Below are 23,098 nucleotides of genomic sequence, written 5' to 3'. Positions count from 1 at the left end.
CAAACCTCGTTAATAAACACAAATATAATTTGTCAATGAAAACCAAACCACGTCAATAAACACCTATCATTGTCAATAAATATCAAACATTGTCAACAAAGCCTTGACAATGAACACCAAACCTTGTCAATGAACTTCAAAACTTGTCAACGAAACCTTTTTAATGAACACCAAACCTTTTCAATGAACACCAAACCCTGACAATGAACACCAAACATTGTCAATGAACACCAAACCTTGTCAATGAACACCAAACCTTGTCAATGAACACCAAACCTTGTCAATGAACACCAAATCTTGTCAATGAACACTAAGCATTGTAAATAAACACAAAACCTTGTTAATGAACACCAAACATTGTCAATGATCACCAAATCTTGTCAACAAAATTTTGTCAATGAACACCAAACCTTGCCAATGAACACCAAACATTGTGAATGAACGGCAAAATAAAAAGCAATTTTAAAATTCAGAGACATTATTCTGCCTACCAATTTCCATTTCTACTCCCGAAGCCTTAAAAGTACAATTGTTATATTTAGGAATCGATCTATAACTCTTTGATCTAAAGGGAATCTGATCTAAAAGAATTTGACCTACGTGGACTTTGATCTAAAAAAAAAGTTCAAATTCGAATTCTGTTCCGGAAAATTGTGGAATTTGATCTTAAACTTAAATTTCAAATAAAACATATTTCTGCCCGAAAAGTTATGAATATAGATATTTTTAGTCAAATTAAAAATTGTTAGATCAGAGTCTACACTTTTTAGATCAGAGCCTACACTTTAAAGATCAAATTCCATATTTTCAGAAAAAAAATCATAATTTTTCGATCGAGATTTGAGGTAAAAGTGTCATATAACAAATTTTATTTTTGAAAACAAACATTTTAGATCAGATTCTGTATATTTGAGATCAGATTCCAAAAATTGTCAGAAAAATGGTCTGTTTTTAGACAGCCAAATATACGACTTTTATAACCTTGCTTCTTTTTTCAAAGCCATACTAATTTTACCCACAAAAAATAATTAAGATGCAGACACCGTCATTTTTGCGTTTAGCGCACAATCAACTTCCCAATCTTATAAATTGTGAAAAAGTATTGAAAAATAAGAAATCTATTGTTTGTTTAGATAATTGAGATGATAATGTCTGTAAAGTTAGAGTGCCGGGGTAAGGTGAATTGTGTCCAGGAGTGTGCAGGCTGCGGAAAGAAAATACATGATAAACATGTTTCCCTAAAATACATGATAAACATGTTCTAAAGGCAAGATAACATATTTTCTAAATCTCTCCGAAAACAAATTTTGGAGAAAAAAATTATTTAAAATTCGGTGATGGTGATGGAGAAAACCTCTGCAGAGTAAAAAAAGTAGATGTTAGTTTCACATTTATTGAAAATATATTTTGGTCTGGGTTGACACTCGTCAGTTCTTGAGATTGTTTCTGTCACAAAGATTAAAAACAAATAATCGTTTAAATCAGTGAAATTATATTTTCGTCTTTTACATTTTAATTTGAATGCCAATTCCTTTTAATAATTTTGTTTAGTTAAAGTAAGCCCAAACTAAAAATTATTGTAAACAAGTGAAAAATTTGATTATATTAACATTTGAGAATATATTTTTAGTAATGAGGCAATTTGAAAGTTACAATTTCCAATATTCATGAAATGGTAAAAAATAGGGTCTGCAATCGATGGTAATGATACATTTACTTTATAAGAAAATGTATAAACACACAAAACTTTATCTTTGGATTTTCGTATTGAATATGCACTTGTTTTAAATATGTAATAATATTTTAAACTTTGTACATCAATTTTTTAATCTTAAATGAAATTGCACTGGCATAAACCTGGCCGCCTAAAAGTGAATGCTCCAGGCTCCTGCTACAGTACACTGAACACTGTACATAAACTATATATATATTTAGGCACTAGACATGAACTGGCATGAAGACTGCCTGAAATATGGATGCTGTGACTGTACACTGTACATAATCTATATATATATATGTTGGCACTAGATATGTACTAGCATGAAGACTGCCTGAAATGTGGCTGCTGTGACTGTACACGTACACTGTACATAAACTATATATATATAAATATATTTAGGCACTAGATATGGACTGGCATGAAGACTGCCAGAAATGTGGCGGCTGTGACTGTACACTGTACATAATCTATATATATTTAGGCATTAGATATGTACTGGCATGAAGACTGCCTAAAATGTGGCTGCTGTGACTGTACACTGTACATAAACTATATATATATTTAGGCACTAGATATGTACTAGCATGAAGACTGCCTGAAATGTGGCTGCTGTGACTGTACACGTACACTGTACATAAACTATATATATATATAAATATATTTAGGCACTAGATATGTACTGGCATGAAGACTGCCTAAAATGTGGATGCTGTGACTGTACACTGTACATAAACTATATATATATATATATATATATATTTAGGCACTAGATATGGACTGGCATGAAGACTGCCTGAAATGTGGCTGCTGTGACTGTACACTGTACATAATCTATATATATTTAGGCATTAGATATGTACTGGCATGAAGACTGCCTAAAATGTGGCTGTTGTGACTGTAGACTAGGGGAGGTTGGTCACTCTCTTTATACCAAGGGAAACCTAATTCTCTGTAAAAGAGATTATCTTCGTCTTTTTGGGTCTACTGGGTACTGTGCAGCTTGTAATAAGGTAATATACTGTACACTACAGTACACTGCAGTACACTGTAGTACACTGCAGTACAGTAGTACACTTTATTACACTGTTCACTGCAGCAAACTGTATATATTTTACACTGTAGTAAACTGTATGTACTGTACACTTTTTTACACTGTCGAATGTACTGTAAAATGCAGTACACTGTATATACTGCACACTGCAGTACACTGTATATACTGCACACTGCAGTACACTGTATATACTGCACACTGCAGTACACTGTATATACTGTACACTTCAGTGCACTGTATATACTGCAAACTTACACTGCATATACTTTACACTTAAGTAAACTGTATATACTGTACACTAAAGTACACTGTATATGCTGCTTTCAAGCATTTTCCAAATTACAAAATGTTTAAATAAACAAAGAAAAACTGTTAATTGACTCTTTCTTTTTGTTTACATGTCTAAATTTGTCTGCTTTTGGTAGAAATCAAAATTGAAAAAATATTATTGATTTAAACAACTCGAATTATATTAAATTATTTCAGGTGATTCCAGCGTTTGAAATGGTAATGCGAGCTAGGTCTAATGTTTACCATCTAGAGTGCTTTGCTTGTCAGCAGTGTGGACACAGGTAAATATTTACCCTTGCTTGTCAGCAGTGTGGGTATTGGTAAACATTAAATCTTGCTTGTCAGCAGTGTGGATCAGGTAAACACTTACCCTTGCTTGTCAGCAGTGTTGACACAGGTAAACAATTACCCTTGCTTGTCAGCAGTGTGGGTATTGGTAAACATTTACTCTTGCTTGTCAGCAGTGTGGACACTGGTAAACAGTTACCCTTGCTTGTCAGCAGTGTAGACACGGGTAAACAGTTACCCTTGCTTGTCAGCAGTGTAGACAAAGGTAAACATTTACCCTTGCTTGTCAGCAGTGTGGACACAGGTAAACATTTACCCTTGCTTGTCAGCAGTGTGGGTATTGGTAAACATTTACTCTTGCTTGTCAGCAGTGTGGACACAGGTAAACAGTTACCCTTGCTTGTCAGCAGTGTAGACACAGGTAAACAGTTACACTTGCTTGTCAGCAGTGTAGACACAGTTAAACAGTTAGCCTTGCTTGTCAGCAGTGTAGACACAGGTAAAAATTTACCCTTGCTTATCAGCAGTGTGGACACAGGTAAACATTTATCCTTGCTTGACGGCAGTGTGGGTATAGGTTAACATTTACTCTCCTTGTCAGAAGTGTAGACACAGGTAAACATTTACCCTTGCTTATCAGCAGTTTGGGTAAGGTTAACATTTACTCTACTTGTCAGCAGTGTCGACACAGGTAAACATTTACCCTTGCTTATAAGCAGTTTGGGTATAGGTATACATTTACCCTTACTTGTCAGCAGTGTGGGTATAGGTAAACATTTACCCTTGCTTGTCAGCAGTTTGGGTATAGGTAAACATTTACCCTTGCTTATCAGCAGTTTGGGTATAGGTAAACATTTACCTTTTCTTGTCAGCAGTGTGGGCACAGGTAAACATTAACAATTGATTGTCAGCAGTGTGGGCACAGGTAAACATTTACAATCGATTGTCAGCAGTGTGGGCAAAGTTAAACATTTACACTTGCATATCAACATATGGATTGTGGGCACATGTAATATTTCTTTATTAATATTAATGTTTTGTTTGAAGATTTTGTGTCGGCGATCACTTCTACCTTTACGAGAACAAGATTCTTTGTGGGCCTGACTATGAGGTATTAATATTCCTTTATCTATAAATGTATATACTTTGTCTGTCAGTCTGTCCATTTGTATCCATCCATTTGTATCCAATAGACGTCAAAACGGCTGAACAGATAAAGGTCCAGAATTTCGTATCGGACCTCAAATGGCCCCATGAATTACAAAATTACAAATATTTGGGTCCAAAAGTCTTTGATTATTGTAATCGAAAATGCGCGAAAAAAAGTTTATCTTGAATCCGTGAAAGTTTATTTTATTTTATTCTATATTGTACAATGAGAAGATAAATTATAAAAGCATATAATTCAAACCTAAATTTGATTATTATCATTAAGCATCATTATGCATTAGACAACCATAATGAATGAGTTAAAAATGAAAATAGCTGAAGGGCCCGGCTCTGCCTGTGGAATTATAAAAAAATCGAAAAAAATTGATTTTTGAAGATAAACAATTTCGATTAAGAAACAATTTTGATTTAAAAATAAATTGGAATTTGAAAAAAATATTAAAGAATATGAAATTAATGAATATTAAATTAATAAATATACAACTAATGAATATGCAATTAATGAATATGCACAATATGCTGTATGCAACCTATGAATGTGTAATACATGTATTTGCTATCTGAAGGCAAAATAAGCTTTCAAAATAAATACTCCTAATCTCTTCTATTTTATTCTAGGAGAGAATGGTGTTTGCTAATCTCTCATCCAACCCGTCCCAACTTGCTCAAATCAAATCTCAAACCAGGAACCTACCCTACCCATCACATCAACCAGGGCACCAGACCTACCCTCTACCCTACCATCTCCCCCCGCAACAATCTAAAGATATGACGCCCCTGCCACCGATTTCCTCGGTCCGAACAAATTCCCGTATTCTTCAGGCCTGAAAATCCGGGAATATGAAAGTGTACCACTTTGTACTCAAAACATTCTTAATATGGAAGGGCACACTTTGTACTCAATTCATTCTTAATACAATGTATAGATGTTACTTAAGAACAACATATCAATATAGACCAAAAATACTTTCAGTTCAAATGTACTTAAAAAGTAAAAAAAAAAAAAAAAAAACAGTGAATAAATTATAGTTCTTACTTACTTTACGGTCAGAACACTTTGTATTACTAGATCTAAGAAAATCAATACATGTTACCGTGCATTTAATTATGTAATGTGTTTTTATACACTTTTGGTATTTTATTATACAATTATAAGTTTAGTTGCAAATTTATTATACTTAGACACTTTATTTCTTCTCTTCAGAAAGAGAAAGTTTTTTTTAAATTTTAGTTCAACTATTTTATTGCACCATTTCTGTAGTAGCATAAAACTTAGAAGTATAAATTATAATTTTCTCAAAAAAATATTCTAGAATATAAGAATTTTATACGATATCTACGAAAAAAACTTATTGTACAACACAAGGCATTCCTTCTGTAATCTTTATTGTGATCCTTTAATTGAAATATTTAATAATTAATGATAAAATAAACAATAAATAACTGTTGTAATCAAGTGGGTTTAAAAAGATAGATTAACATGCTGAAACCCCTGCTTTAAACTTATTTATTCGGTTGAGAACATTATTGTTGGCGCCCCTGGCACCTTCTGTAAATAATTCATCTGACATCTAGCACCCCGGACTAACCAGAGTGAGAAGCATTCGGTTTCATCTATTTGAAATTAAACATGTTTTGGTCCATGAGGCAACAATCTTTTAATTTACGGATTTGTTGTTCAAAACTTTTTCACTCAAAATGCATATGCCGACAAAAAAGTATTTAAGAATAATGGCTAAAATATTATGTTTAATGGGTCAAATTGTGATCGAAAGTCACAGTTATCGGGAGTATTGGTAGAACCTTTAAATCTACGTGATCTTCTATTTTCTTTGATTTTTTATTATATATCCGTGGATTTCTTTTGTGTTGTATGGCTTTACACTATGAAACAAATCTGAATTCCTCATTTTGTTTGAATTATCCAACCGAAACCATTTCGAAAGTATCCTTCCTCTAGTGATCCTCCCTCTAATGATCCTCCCTCTAGTGATCCTCCCTTTAGTGATCCTCCCTCTAGTGATCCTCCCTTTAGTAATCCCCCCCTAGTGATCCTCCCTCTAGTGATCTTCCCTCTAGTGTTCCTCCCTCTAGTGATCCTCCCTTTAGTGATCCCCCCTCTAGTGATCCTCCCTTTAGTGATCCTCCCTCTAGTGATCCTCCCTTTAGTAATCCCCCCCCCTAGTGATCCTCCCTCTAGTGATCTTTCCTCTAGTGTTCCTCCCTCTAGAGATCCTCCCTCTAGTGATCCTCCCTTTAGTGATCCCCCCTCTAGTGATCCTCCCTCTAGTGATCCTCCCTCTAGTGATCCCCCATCTAGTGATCCTCCTTCTAGTGATCTTCTTTCTAGCGATCCTCTATGCAAAGATTGCAATGCCTGATAAACAACGGTGCCCTTAATCGCTTTCTCTTCCGAAGCATAAATTAGATATTCATAATTTTGTTTATTTTAACTGTTATTTCTAATTTGTGGTCTCTCTGTGAAAATGACTTACGAAACTTACTTTAGGATGGAGCTATTCACAGAAATAAACACATTTCGTTATGAAAAACGACAATATATTCCACATTTTTGATCAGATTAAGATTTGAACGGTATAGTTGTAAATCGGACATTTATCCATTTAGGGTCCTTTTAAATTACGCTTACAGTCCCTTTAATCTAACACCGCGAATGTATTCCTCGTCTTGTGCTTGGTTTCCTTTATTGTAAAAATTTGTCTTATAAAATAATAGAAATATTCAGAACTAAAGATTGTAAACATCAGATTGATTTTTATTTGGTTAGTTGAAACCAAGGTTATAATACAAGGAACGTTATTTCAGAGGTTTACGCATCTTTGGTACTGCTGTGTACTGTCTCTCGGCGGTAAAATGTAAACACAAGACGGATGTTTAAGCCTGACATGGGATCCATCTTTCACATAAAAATCAAAGAAATATTCTGGTCATAGGAAACTATTATGTGAATTATCAAAATGTAATGCTTTTATAACCTCCTCGAATACTAAACGAACACTGGTGCCAGGCGCGAAGTGGAGGGGGGGGCCGGTACCTCTGTGCCCCCCCTAGACACGCACCCCCATATTGATATTGATATCTGCTCAATATTATTCCACTATTTGAAGGAACTCCAAGATGATATTTGTAAAATATAGTTCAGTGTCCCACTCCCAGACAATCAATAAATTATTAATCAACAAGAGAGGGGGAAATTAAGTTGAGGCGGGGGAAATAATAGTGATGTGTGGGGGGATGTAGATCAGGAGGGGTAAAGGCGGGTGATGTAAGGAGCGGACGGGGGGGGGGAATTCCATAATCTGGTTAGAGCATGAGCAATCACATCAGATGCTTACATCCAATTATTGAATTGGGAACTTACATATAAGTCTATCTTAAATGCGCCTTTTCACCAATTTTGTATTTTTGTTTTACACTTTCAATTTTGTTTCACTTTTTTATTAACAAGGCTACTAAAAAAAATTTGAAATCTAATTATTACATTTTTTCCTTACGCATGGGCGCATTTGAGTTTAGTCTTGGGTTGGATCAGGAAAACTTTCATCTAATTGAAAAAAGCACTCAGAATATATCGAGAAAGAAGAACTAAGGACTCGTATAGGAATTCCCAAACCTATTACTAGAATTGCTTGTTGTACTATACATATATACAATAGGAAATATACTACTTCGGTTAAATCAGATAATTACAGTGAGAACCAGAAAACTCTGGAAGAAGATGACTTTTAAACGCAAGTTATGACTTTAAATAGTCCAATGAACATGAGACACATCAATTGTGCAGTGTTACCAGATCCAATTCTCTAGACAAGTGAGGTAATAAGTCTCTAGTAAAACTATTTGCTTTGTAACTACATGAAATGCACTTTAGTTTCGCTGTAAAGTCGTCTTCCTATTCCACAGTTTTCTGGTTCTCGTTCCAGAAAATTATAATATTAACATAAATGTTCTGTAAAAACGTTTTTAGAAACCTAGATGGGCATCGTCTTTGTGAACGAACAATTTTACTCAAACAAACGAAATTTTTCCTAAACAATGGTAACGATAAACGAACGATTTAGATATTTCACAGAAAATAAAAACGAATGAAAAAAGAACTATTCAAAATTGTTGACGATCGTTCGCATTTTTAAGATCATCCAGACCGTGAATAAACGAAAAACTATAGCTTTTTACCGAACGGACGAAATAAAAAGGAAAATGAACGAACATTCTGAAAACAAACGAATTAAAAAAAACATGAACCTAATCTAGGTCGTTGAAATTTAAAAAAAAGCTGAACGTGCTTATCTCTAGCTGCTGAATGCTAAAGGGAGTGTTCGCAAAAAATGAAAGGTGTATAGGCTTACGGCGATAAACAATAGTTTTTGATCGCTACTAATCTTACTTCTATCTGTTAAAAACGACAATACTGCAGAGCATAGCGTCCATAGAAATTGAGAAAGTTGCAAAATATACGACTCGGATCAAAAAACATCAATTTAGTATTAAACAAACCGTTTAGATATTACAACCTATAGTCATTAATTATTTTTTGACGCATTCTTATATTGTTAATATTTCATACAGTGAAACCCTTAATAACGAATACATCGGTAGAATTTATCAAATGTCGTCTTGACAATTTTTCAATGAGTTTTATACTATATTATGTAAATTTCAGTATTTGCGAAAATAAATAAATAGCAATAAATATGCGGGAACAGTTTTAAAGAGTTCCATATAATCATTTAATAAGAAAAACTAGATAACTGCAGCATTCCATTATCAGAAAGTGAAGAATACGACATTTGATGAATTCTTTCGAAGTATTCTTTATTAAGGGTTTCACTGTACATGCTTGGTATTTGTTTTATCTAAAATTCACTCAAAACGACGTTTTTTCGGCTCGCTAGGTGTATCTGCCACGTGTAATCATTCAAAGCATTGAGAGCAGAGACACTTGCAGCGGCCAATTATTTCGGCTTTTTCAGTGCGTTGTATTCAAAATGAGTCGAAAAATAATCTATGACTGTAAGTTGTAATATCTGAATGATTTTTTTAAAATTAAATTGATTTTTTAACGATTCCAGTCGTATGTTGCAACTGTCTGAATTTATATGAACGTTCATTTCTTCAGTATAAGTCGTTTTTAATTGTCAAACTAAAAGGTTTGCGGATTGGAGTGCTTTGCTAATTAGAAAAGTTCAAAATACGATGCAATTTAAATATAATTATTTTGATGATTTTCTCGAATAAAAAGGAAAAATTCAGATAGCTTCTAATAAAAACATTATCTTGCGACTCCCAACTTTGTTACAAATCATTTTTGATTATCGGATCATTACACAAAGTAAAACTTTAAAAAAAAAATCATTTATTCCTGTGAAGGTTGCTTCAAGTTCTAGAAAGCTGGTTTGATGAGAAAATGAATTATCTTGTGTAAATCTTGAAGACAATATCCAATAAAATATTTCATGGATTCCACAACATATATTTTCCAATTTTCTAGCAGAGATTTCAATTAAGATTCCTTTTGTGTAATATCATCAGAGCCTTCTCATAGTCGTGGTCTAGGGTATACCAGAATACATAGGGTATACCAGAATACATAGGGTATACCAGAATACGTAGGGTATACCAGAATACATAGGGTAAATCAGAATACGTAGGGTATACTAGAATACATTGGGTATAACAGAATACATAGGGTAAATCAGAATACGTAGGGTATACCAGAATACATAGGGTAAATCAGAATACGTAGGGTATACCAGAATACATAGGGTATACCAGAATACGTAGGGTATACTAGAATACATAGGGTATACCAGAATATATACTGTATACCAGAATACATAGGGTATACCAGAATACATAGGGTATACCAGAATACATAGGGTATACCTAAATACATAGGGTATACCAGAATACATAGGGTATATTAAAATACATAGGGTATACCAGAATATATACTGTATACCAGACTACATAGGGTATACCAGAATACATAGGGTATACCAGAATACATAGGGTATACCAGAATACGTAGGGTATACCAGAATACATAGGGTAAAACAGAATACGTAGGGTATACTAGAATACATAGGGTATACCAGAATACAAAGGGTATACTAGAATACATAGGGTATACCAGAATACATAGGGTATACCAAAATACATAGAGTATACCAGAATACGTAGGGTATACCAGAATACATAGGGTAAATCAGAATACGTAGGGTATACTAGAATACATAGGGTATAACAGAATACATAGGGTAAATCAGAATACATAGGGTAAATCAGAATACGTAGGGTATACCAGAATACATAGGGTAAATCAGAATACGTAGGGTATACTAGAATACATAGGGTATACCGGAATACATAGTGTATAACAGAATAAAAAGGGTATGCCAGAATACACAGAGTATACCAGAATACATAAGGTATGGCAGAATGCATAGGGTATACCAGAATACATACCGGTATACCAGTATAAATAGGGTATACCAGAATACATAGGGTATACCAGAATATATGCTGTATACCAGAATACATAGGGTATACCAGAATACATAGGGTATACCAGAATGCATAGGGTATACCAGAATAAATAGGGTATACCAGCATACATAGGGTATGCCAGAATACATACCGGTATACCAGTATAAATGGGGGAAACCAGAAAACATAGATTAACCAGAATATAAGGTAAACCTGGACAGAAAAGGTAAACCAGAACAGATAAGATAAACCAGAACAGAATAAGGTAAACCAGATTAGAATAAGGTAAACTAGAACAGATAAGATAAACCAGAACAGAATAAGGTAACCCAGAATAGAATAAGGTAAACTAGAACAGAATAAGGTAAACCAGAACAGAATAAGATAAACCAGAACAGAATAAGGTAAACCAGAACAGATAAGGTAAACCAGAACAGAAAAGGTAAACCAGAACAGAATAAGATAAACCAGAACAGAATAAGATAAACCAGAACAGATAAGGTAAACCAGAACAGAATAAGGTAAACCAGAACAGATTAGGTAAACCAGAACAGATAAGGTAAACCAGAACAGAATAAGGAAAAACAGAACAGATAAGGTAAACCAGAACAGATTAGGTAAACCAGAACAGAATAAGATAAACCAGAACAGATTAGGTAAACCAGAAGATGAAAATGTTATTGCAGTGACATGTGTGTTATACTCACCGACAAACGCTACATTTGTTTTATAAAGTTTTTAAAAAATAGGTCGGCCGCCTATTTAGTCGGAGCAATCTACGACGTTTGAGAAGTGTGTTGGGGGATCAAAGGTATTATGATGAGAAGACAATTAAAACTTTTTTAATTTTCTTCAAGATTTCTAAAACTTTCCTATTAGAAAGTTATATTAAAGATAAACATGTTTAATATTCATGTTAACCCTTTAAGTTCAGGGGGGGGGGTCTTAAAATATTCATGTATAACCACTTCAAAGAGGGGGGTATTAAATTATTTATGCAACCTCTTCAATTTGGATGGGAAAGGGTTTCTTTTTAATTTTACATGTAACCCTTTCAAATTAAATTGTTGGAGGGGGGGGGGGAGGAGGGATAATAATGTGCATGCTTTATAAACTTCATGTTTTAAGGGGGGAGGGGGGTTCTTAAGAATACGCATGTTAACCCCGAGATGGAATTTAAAGAATTTGAGCCGCGGTTTAAATCTGCCAAAACCCGGTTTTAATTAAATGCCGGCTTAAATCTTCAAACATTTGATACAATTTTAAGTGGAACCAGCCATATTTATGCCGCGGCTTAAATTTAAACCGCCGCTCAAATTCTTTTAATGGCCACTTAATGACTTTTCTGAAATCGTTACGTTCTGTTCTAGAACGAGGGCCCTCAGCTAGATCGTTCCGTTCTCGTTCCTTTTTTTCAATCGTTCCGTTCTGTACCCTTCATGATTTTAAACGTTCTTTTCAAAAATTTCTATACCGTTCCTTTAAAAATCGTTCCAACATTTTTAAGAACGCGTTCTATGCGTTCGTTCTTTTTCGGAATGTTGGGATCGTTCTTGATTGTTCCGTTCGTTCTTGTGAAAGAACGATCGTTCACCAGGAACAACGCCCAGCTCTAGTTTTCAGTTTATTATTTTTTGTAGTTCTCAATGTTGTCCACTATACGTCTCAAATTTTAAAATTTAATTTTTGTAGATGATGATGATATTCATTCAGTTCCCTGTAAAGCGTATTTTGTTTTAAAAATAAGGATTCTTGAGATAATTGAAAATAATTGGCAATTAAATTTTTCGTCAGAATTAATCAAATTTAAAAAATTCATTTAAATCAGAGTTGGAATAAGGAGTGCACTATCTTGTTTATCATCATTTACAATTAGGAATTAATTAAAATTCTTCATTTTTAAGATTTTAAAATCTAATGCAAAATTATTAGTACTCTGAGCTCTCTAATTGGTAATAATACGGTATGCACAATGTACATTATACTCAAAAATTTACCAAAGGGCCGAAAAAGGCTTTTTTATTCAATAGATACTCAAATATTTTTTCTTAAGTCTGTACCAATATGTATACCATAGATACAACTCGCACTCGAACTCGCTTGTACGATCAATAGTCTGTATCAATCCAGACAAGACGCTGTTGTATTCTTTAATATGTATCAGTCTTTCAAGAAATAGAACCCGTGCTGACTCTCCGCTATAATACTCAATCTCTATCAATCCAGATAAAACGCTGTTGTATTCTTTAGTATATATATATATTAGAAAAAACATTGAATTTTTTTAGCCTTTGTCACCCCCTGCCTCCCATGAGTATCCACAACAAATTTCAGCCCATTCGGTCCAGCTGTTTGGCCGCCCAGAGCGATATGTTGTTTTATTATATGTATATTGTATAGATATAAGCGTAGAGATTTATCATTTAGAGGAATATATTGTGTTTTAGAGATATTCCATGGACATAATAAAAGCTGAAGTGTGGGTGCTCCAATATCAGAAACAATATCCCTCTAAACTCAACTAGAATTAGCGAATAAGGATTAGCATAAAACAAGGAAGAGCAAGGGTCAGGGAATATATTTTATAGCCATGTAACTAGCTTTCAATTTCTTTCACACATCGAGAGTAACACATTCTAAAGCATTTTAGAGTCAGGTATAATAATAATTACTCAATTTCTTTCACACATCGAGAGTACCGCATTCTAAAGCATTTTAGAGTCAGTTATAATAATAATTACTCAATTTCTTTCACCCATTTAGAGTAACACATTTTTAAACATTTTAAGAGCCAGATGTAATAATAATTACTCAGTTTCTTTCACCCATATAGAGTAACACATTTTTAAACATGTTAAGAGCTAGATATAATAATAATTACTCAATTTCTTTCACCCATTTAGAGTAACACATTTTTAAACATTTTAAGAGCCAGATGTAATAATAATTACTCAGTTTCTTTCACCCATCTAGAGTAACACATTTTTAAACATTTTAAGGGCCAGATACAATATTAATTACTCAATATCTTTCACCCATTTAGATTAAAACATTTTTAAACATTTCGTTTACCCAGTTTTAAGAATTTTGTATGATTTTTCATATTTCTTTTAATTTTTGTTTTCGCACAGTTTTTTGCTTAAACCTATTCCGAATGACGTCTGGTTTAACCAAATTTGCATATTTTAATTATCGCAAAAAACGATGGGGGGGGGGTGTCAAGTATTCTTTGCCATAAACTCAAATTGTCTAATATTATGTCTTTGCGAACTGATGATGATAACCATGATATTTTAAAATTAGGTTATTTAGTCTAACATAATTTATAAATTTCTTTTTTATAGTAAATTCCCCTCTAATATATATTCTATTCTCTTTGATAGAAGGTGTTAACTATTTAATTACCATGGTTTAATGAAAGAGTAAGGAAAAAAAAACTTATTTTATTGTGAGTAAAGAAGTATTGTTTTGGTCTAAAATGTTTAGAATTCTCATAAATCAGGATAAATGTATTATTTATTTACTTGTATGAACTTTAATTGCAAAAGTTTTCGAAACTGAAATGTGACATGAAATAATGTTTTTATATAAAACTTTTTTCCCTCTCTTTTCCGAGTCTATTGTGCTGAAAAGCAAATAAAAACTTGATAAAATATTAAAATTTGCCAAGTAAATTTCCAACAAAATAAAACACTTGGAGAACAAAGCAACAAAGTTAATTGTCTAAAAGCTTTCTTATTATTTAAAGTGGAGACTCGCTGAGTTTGATTAAATTAATATTTCGTAACAAACCATTTATTGAATTAGAATTGAAGTATAAAACCAAAACAAAACTAGTTTCTGCCGGCAGCCAGCCCTCTTAATACATCAACCAAATCAGGGGTTTCCTAAAACATAGATTTAAAATTAATATCTGCTTTTAAACAAATTACATCCAAATATCAAGTATACAATAGTTGTAAACAGAGAAATGAACCAATCATACACGACGTCACAAGTGTCAAATATAACAAGGAAAACGAAATTTTCTTATATTAGTTGACAGGCTTTTTAACCCTATTCCTGCTGGGGGGGGGGGGTCAATTTGACCCCCCCCCTGTAGTTTTTTTACATAACTCTAAAAGTATTGGTCTGGGGCTGTTGAAATTTTCTGACTTTTCCTACATAGCCAAAGCCCTCCCTTTAGGCCTAAAACCGGGCTTTAATACTAACTGCCTGAGTCCTCAGGCACACTACCTGAATGACTGCTTTTTCCTGTAACAAACTAAATCTTTGTTTTGACCCACTTCTACTTGTCAGATTTTGATAAAATTTAGCTTTTTGAAAAGCCCTTGACATAAGGAAACGAATTGCACAAGTTTTGCGAAAAAATGCAAATTTTTTGCAAACAACCTGTCAAAGGAAATTTGCACATTTTTAGTTTTTCTTGATTAAAAATCAGGTTATTTAAAATTTTGCAAAATTATTTGCATATTTGAAATGGCATGGTCAAGGGCTTTTCAAAAATGTATAATTTTTCATTTTTTGGACAAATTTCTTTGCAAACACTTTTACTATATAACTGGATTTTGCGATAAAAAATTCAATTTTTGCAAATTTGCAAATTTTTTTGCAGATTCTAAAAGTAGAGCACAAGAGCTTTCCAATGATATATCATTTGTCATATTTGGGCATCAAACATGGGATTGACCCCCCCTCCCAGCATATCCTGGTTTTCAAGTACCTCAGCAGAGATAGGGTTAAGATTAAATAAAAAAGTGTAAAAGCAGAAAATAAAGAACACATAAAATTGCAATTTTTTTACTTCAAGATGAACACTTATTTCTAAAATTATCACTATTATTAATAATTTTCTTGGACACAAAAACTGAATTGACACTTGTGACGTCAGAACAACTGTGCTGAGAATGTACAAATTTTACGTTGCCATCTATTGTACTAGAATCTATTTGATTACATCAATTTTATCAGAACTAATTTTTTTGAAATCTTTTTTAAAGACAATTACAACTTTATGACTTTCAACCATAAAGCCTGTTTTACTGAATTTGTTCAAATTTTGAAATTACGTTTTTAAATTTTGGGCCATTGCGATGAAAAGTTTTCTTAGTTTTTTCTTAAAAATGTCATTTTTGTAATCTCAAGACATCCATTTATTAGTTGCGTGTAGCCGGCCAAACGGCTTAACCGATTGGCCTGAATTGTTTTGTGGACACTCATGAATGGTCGGGTGGTTGTTAAAGACTAAAAAAATTCATTTTTTAAAAACCTTTTTTTTAATTCAACATTTTTTTTCACGGGCAATGTCGGGCCTTTCAGCTATTATTTTATAAATATTTTCAATATATGTTTGTTCTGACAAAAGTTAACAGCGAACCATTGTGAATCGGACATATAAATTAGTACATATAAATTTATAAACGGATAAACATATTAAATAACGTGTTCAGTTCCTTTAGAGTTTACCTCGATATCCATTAGTTTGTGCATAGTTGAGGCAATCAGTCGAATTTTATCTTTCGACACAAAATCTTTAACTTCTCCTGAATATCAAATTAAAGTAATTATTAAGTTAGATTGAAAGGAATTGAGTCTTTGCCACAAACACTAATTTACTAATCCATATGTCATTGCAGCCCAATGTCGGAGATCTTAGATATTTCAAACTATTTATTCTGTTTGATAAAATAATCTAAGTTTGTAATATCTAAGGCTTACACCATCTGGTTCCAAAAATATAGGAATTTGAAAATTCAAGTTTGTGGCAAAGACTCAATTCCTTTGACATCCTTTTTATCATAACTCCTCTTTTTGAGAAGAACAAATATACAGGGTGTCCCCCTCGAAACATGACAGTTGGTAAATTGTTTAAAATGTCTTCTTCCATAATTTGATAAGTTGTTTGAGACTAATAACATTTTTTATATGACAGTTATATTATTGTAAACATCTTTTTTAAAGCAATAAACTGCAAAAAGTCTTTTATATCTAATTCAGTAAGTGGAAAAAGACATTCAAAACTTACCACCAACTGTCATGTTTCAAGAGAACCCTGTATGTAGACTTTCTATATAAATTTGATTTTCTCAGACTTTTGGCTTGTATGTAAAATCAAAACTGGAGTTCTAAGGTCACAAAGTCGTGTCAGTAAAGTTGTATATATAGACCTACTGCTTCTAGATCAGTGCAGATGATAATTTTTAAAAAAATATTTCTCTCCACAATCTTTTTTTTAGCTACCTCTTGTCCGATTCGTTAGACACATGATTTATTTACGCCTCGCCTAGCTAGCCTTGAAAATCACAGCTAAATCACAACTAGAAAATGTCTAACAAATCGAATACCTCTATATCTTTGTGGCCTGCTGGTATGTATACCTGATAGCGAAAGGTAAACGACATTAGGTTGCAACAATTTAGGAAATACGAAACTAGAGTTTGCCAAATAGATTATCTTGAGTTTGCGGAGAGAGATTTATATTTACATTTTTGTTTCAATTAATATGTTCGGCGGCCGAATTTAAAGAATTTGAGCGGCGGTTTAAATTTAAGCCGCGGTTTAAATATGGTTGGTTCCACTTAAAATTGTATCAAATGTTTCAAGATTTAAGCCGGCGCTAAATTTAAACCGGGTTTTGGCGGATTTTGGCGGATTTAAACCGCGGCTCAAATTCTTTAAATTCCATCTCTGATTAGTAAAAAATAAAGCTTACCAATTTTTCCCATTTTATTAAGTGTTGATTTCCAGAACTCCTGAATGGTTAATTTCCTGCCATTTTGTGTAAAATCTTTTGCTAGAGCCTGGATCAAGGTTTAGTTTCATTTTCGACTAGTTCAAGTGCCCGGCCTTGCCCATGGAATTTTGAAATTTTTTTCCAGCCCGTGAAAAAAATCTCAGTTCCTTTTTCTTGGTCCGAATAAAAATATCTACCCCCTTCCAAATTTTACAAACACTCCCTTTAATTATATTTTGTGACTATGTATTAGAATCCTTTATGCAAATGTTTAGATTTGAGTTTAGGAAAGCTTAATTTTATCTAATTAATGTGTCACCGAGACAACATATTTCTATTTCAAACTTTAAATACACTCACTCACAAACTTCTAAACATTAATTCATCTAAACCTTCTAAACCCTCTAAACCTTCTATACCTTTTAAACCTTCTAAACCTTCTAAACATTCTAAAAATACTAAAACTTCTAAACATTCTAAACCTTCTAAACCTTAATTCATATAAACCTTCTAAACCTTCTAAACCTTAATTCATATAAACCTTCTAAACTTTCTAAACCTTCAAAACCTTCTTAACCTTCTAAACCTTCTAAAAATACTAAAACTTCTAAGCATTCTAAACCTTTAAAACCTTCGAAACCTTCGAAACCTTTAAACCTTTAAAACCTTATAAACATTTGAAAGCTTTATAAACCTACGAAACCTTGCCTCAGATTTTAAGATCAGATCTTCAAATAAACCAACGTTCCAATCCTACGAAAATAAAAATAAGGTATTTTAAATTCAATATTTTTTATTCATATTTATGGAAAAGACTTGGCATAAAAGTGAATTGGTTTCGCCACAAATTTACATTTTAAGCTTTATCTTTGCAATGATGACCTAACGAGTTAATAATTTGAAATAACAAAGGTACACAGTTACTACTTTGGATTCAATAATTAGGGTTTGTGGCAAAAAATAATTTCCTTTATGTTTTCTGAAAAATTCATAATTATTGTTGTATAAGGTTCAGGTTTTATATGATTTTTACTTTAATTTTTATTGTATACATTGTAAATAATTGCCTTTTTGTGTCAATTTAATTCTTTTCAGATTATATGTGATTATAAGTTTAAAGATATTTATATATTTTTTACATTTAAATAGGTACAATGTGCATGTTTGACCAAAGTTAGAAAATACTTGAATAAATTGAACAGATATTTTGTGTATTCGCCAAAGAGAATAGAATATATATTAGAGTGGAATTTACTAAAAAAAAGGGTAAAACGGCCATTTTGTTGTACTGTTTCCATACTGCAGGTGTACTTCACATATTTATGCTATATAATCTTTTGGGCCCTGGAATATCATTTTATAGAAAATCTAAGATTTATGTTAAAAGAAAACCAAATTATGAAATATGGTTTCATAATTGACCAATCATCATTTCACATAGACTCTATGCCTTTCACTTTACAAACGATGATTTTCCGTTATAACTTTAAATCAAATGATGTTTTTATTCACCTAATTCATTAAAAAGTTTATTTAACAGCTTTAAAAATTCTAAATTGCAATAAATAGTCTAGGGAACATGCTGTATTAATGTACTCTACTGCATATAATTTGTGAACACTTACATGATTTGTACACTTTAAACTCCCTTTCAGGCTGAAAGGGACTGAAAAATTCATACCGAGAGATTCTTTAAATTCCCCTCTAATATATATTCTATTCTCTATGGTATTCGCATTCAAATGTGAACACTTTTGTATTTTACATATCTTCTTATTACACAAAAAAAGGATCTTTTTATCTCTGAATCTTTACTTGATTATCTTTTAGTGGATTAAATTTTATATCACCATAAATCCGATAAATTTAAAGTGTATTGAGCATAGATACAGATAGATTGCGCATAAGACGACATTTTTCATCTTAAAAGAAATAAATGTACAAAGATGTTTTAAAGATATTCCTATTATATAGATTAACTAATAACTAGGTCGGTTGTGAACATTAGCTGTTCTTATGTCATTGAGTACTTGTGGTGTACATGAGTTTTGTATAGAGAGAAATTTAAGTTAGTTTAGTCCTTCTCATATCCTTCTTCAGTTCTCGTCAATATGCTATATTGCTCAGTGAAATATTGTTGTTCAAATAGTTCCATTCCCGGAGTTATTTTACACTCTATTATGAAATCCATTAAAACACCAAACCACCCCGCTTATCATTGAAGTACACGTTGACCCCCAGAAGTATGAGTTCTTGGTGATTTTGCGTACATAAGCTATCTATGTTTATTTATTTATCTATGGTATTGAGTTGATATCGAGTTATCGTGAATTACTATTTAAATCATAAGTTTAAACCTCAAAATGGTTGTCGTACTGTTCACCTTAGTTGAATCTAATCTTATCTGCACAAGGCTCAGAAGCATCATACCCAGGGTATTATCAATCGTCTTCTCCAGATAGCTCATCCCAACCTTCTCCCCACCTGCTCTGGGGGAATAATTAATAAATAGGAACTAGGTTTAGGTAAAAGTTAATAAATAGGAAAAGTAGCTCAGCTAGGTTTAGGTAAAAATTTATGAATAGGAAGAGTAGATCAGCTAGGTTTAGGTAAAAGTTAATGAATAGGAAGAGTGGCTTAGCTAGGTTTAGATAAAAGTTAATGAATAGGAAGAGTAGATCAGCTAGGTCATGGTAAAAGTTACTGAATAGGGAGAGTAGTTCAACTAGGTTTAGGTAAAAGTTAATAAATAAGAAGAGTAGTTCAACTAGGTCCAGGTAAAAGTTAATGAACAGGAAGAGTAGTTCAACTAGGTCTAGGTAAAAGTTAATGAAAAGGATGAATAGTTCAACTAGGTCTAGGTAAAAGTTAATGAATAGGATGAATAGTTCAACTAGATCTAGGTATAAGTTAATGAATAGGAAGAGTAGTTCAACTAGGTCTAAGTAGAAGTTAATAAATAAGAAGAGTAGTTCAACTAGATCTAGGTAAAAGTTAATGAATAGGAAGAGTAGTTCAACTAGATCTAGGTAAAATTTAATAAATAGGAAGAGTAATTCAACTAGATCTAGGTATAAGTTAATGAAGGAAGAATTATAAAATATGTATCTAATACAATATTACATATTTAAAAGATAAAATATAATTTATTATTAACAATAACATGGATTTAAGTGATGACAAGAAATATCTTAAATTTCAGAAAAAGGACCGGAGTTATCTAGCTCAAATAGTTTTTAATTCCCTTTTACTTTTATCCATGCAAAATAAAACTAAAAAATTAAAGATATAAGAAAGTATTTCTGATTGAGATTATTATTTTTATTTAATAATTATTCATTACTATTATATCATTGTATTATTATGACTTTTTAAAAAGTTCTTTTAATTATTTTATCCCTCACTTGATAAGCTGTTCTACTACAACAAGCAAAGGTTTGAAAACAACGCTTCCATCTTTTAAGGCATCTTCTAAAGCGGAGTTTAAAGTTTCTGCACTTTGCCTGAACATGAAACATTAAAAAATATAATGCAGTGAAAATCAAAACTTCAGAAACAGGAAGACGACTTTTATGCCCAATTAGGACTTTAATAAGCCACTGCATATTAATGACATAACTGTGTGACCTTGTAGCTCCTCACACAAGAATGAGAAAAGAAAATTATCTGCGGAGTTGAAAATTTTTTAAAAAAATATTTGCTTTTACCAACATAAAATGATCTTAGTTATTATCGTCTTCCTATTCCACAGTTTTCTGGTTCTCGTGCACTGTAGTGTATAGTTTGAAATTTCATCGGGTTTTCGACATCAATGATGCGAAGATATGAAATTATAAAGTAATCGAGTCTTTGCAACAAATCCTTTTATCTTTGTAATCAAACCTTTGATATTTCAAACTATGAATTTTATGAGATGAAATAATCTAATATCAAAAGTGCACGCCATCAGGTTGCAAGCATAAAGGGATTCGAAAATTTGAGTTTGTGGCAAAGACACATTTCCTGAGCCGGCGATTTAAAAATATAAGAAAATACGACTCAGGTCTAAGCTGTCATCGGACCTTCTTTTCGGCTTGAGCTTTCGAATTCAAGCTACATCTTATCACAGAGTTGAGTTCAAAAAACCGGTTTTATTTTCTTTGGGCCTAACTCATAAGTCGAGCCTAAGATATCTCAGCTGTCAATCACGTGACACAAGCTGTCGGTCAGAGTTGAGTCTAAGATTGGGTCTTAAAGCTGGATGTAAGGAAATACGACCCGAGCCGAAACTTTTAAATCGCGGGCTCTGTAGAATTTATTGCGAGATAAAAGATGACTGTGTTTAAAGAACTCTAATTAATTAAAACTTTGCATTAATTTTGTTTTGTAATTTTCACTGAATTTAATGAAAAGATATATTTACCTATACATTTTAGACAAATCATCTATGGCTTCCTTGAGATCACTCAGGGTTTTGGGAGCAGATGGAGAACGACTAAAAAAGTATTCGATATTTTTTAATATGTTTATATTTGACGCAAACTTTAAAAAAAAAACACTAAGTGCAGTCTGCAGACAACTCAAATACGCTAAAAATCATAAAAATATTTAAATTTTACCAAAGCAATTTATTTCATTAAAAAAAATGTTTATCCAAAAGTTTCTTGTTTAGAGTATATACCTTTTAAAAAAGTCTTGTGATATTATTAACCATATCTCATTTGTTTGGAATTTTCGGTAACATCTTCTTACACATATATTTATATGTTCCCTATAGTTCGTATATATGTTCCTTATAGTCGGCCAAACGGCTGGACCGAATGCTGAATTTTTTTCCAGGGAACCCATGGGTATCTAACATAGGCAAAAAAAAAAAATTCAACGCCGCGCACTTAAGCTAGTAAACATTAAAGTCGCAGTCAAGTAGTAATTGGAGAAAAGTCCTATTTCCTAATTCACAACTAGCTTATTAAGTCATGACTTTTTATCCAATGTTCCTGCAGTCAAGATTAATGTAAAAGATAAAAGTCATAGTAAAAAAATATACACATATAAATTCAAATTTTTGGTAGATTTTTTATTATTTAACCCATTCTTACTGGAAGGGGTCCTTCCCTGTAGTTTTTTTTTACATAACTCAAAAAGTATTGGTCTGAGGCTGATGAAATTTTCTGACTTTTCCTAAATACACATAGCCCTCCCTTGTCCAACCGGGCTTTTCTTACTGCCTGAGTTCTCAGGCACAGTGCCTGAATGACTACTTTTTCCTGTAGCAAACTAAATCTTTGTTCTGACCCACTTTCACTTGTTAGATTTCGATCATTTTTAGCTTTATAGAAAGCCTATTGCAAAGAAA

General features: G+C 32.5%; 3 protein-coding genes across 3 annotated transcripts; 2 read left to right on the top strand and 1 right to left on the bottom strand.

The window, feature by feature from the left end:
- Positions 1-2,572: 2,572 nt before the first annotated feature.
- LOC111705039 (LIM domain only protein 3) lies at positions 2,573-5,898 on the top strand (the record flags this gene model as incomplete). The annotated part of the gene is given in 4 exon segments (XM_023477467.1): positions 2,573-2,730; positions 3,258-3,343; positions 4,398-4,461; positions 5,139-5,898. Coding segments are annotated over 4 exon segments (518 nt in total), but the record flags the coding sequence as incomplete, so codon positions are not given.
- A 264-nt stretch (positions 5,899-6,162) lies between these two features.
- LOC111705032 (repetitive proline-rich cell wall protein 1-like) lies at positions 6,163-6,901 on the top strand. Its single transcript, XM_023477461.1, has 2 exons — positions 6,163-6,167; positions 6,481-6,901. Exons 1-2 carry the CDS (start codon positions 6,163-6,165, stop codon positions 6,899-6,901), a joined length of 426 nt encoding a protein of 141 aa, XP_023333229.1.
- A 7,908-nt stretch (positions 6,902-14,809) lies between these two features.
- Positions 14,810-22,237, bottom strand: LOC111705031 (uncharacterized; the record flags this gene model as incomplete). Its single annotated transcript, XM_023477460.1, is given in 7 exon segments — positions 14,810-14,917; positions 16,497-16,573; positions 17,743-17,830; positions 18,472-18,516; positions 20,147-20,252; positions 21,168-21,266; positions 22,166-22,237. Coding segments are annotated over 7 exon segments (541 nt in total), but the record flags the coding sequence as incomplete, so codon positions are not given.
- Between the last annotated feature and the right edge of the window lie 861 nt (positions 22,238-23,098).

This window comes from Eurytemora carolleeae, unplaced genomic scaffold, assembly GCF_000591075.1.
Source record: "Eurytemora carolleeae unplaced genomic scaffold, Eaff_2.0 scaffold543, whole genome shotgun sequence".
Classification (NCBI taxonomy): domain Eukaryota; kingdom Metazoa; phylum Arthropoda; class Copepoda; order Calanoida; family Temoridae; genus Eurytemora; species Eurytemora carolleeae.
The sequence above is the reverse complement of the archived record's forward strand: the minus strand, read 5'-3'. Positions and strand labels throughout refer to the sequence as shown.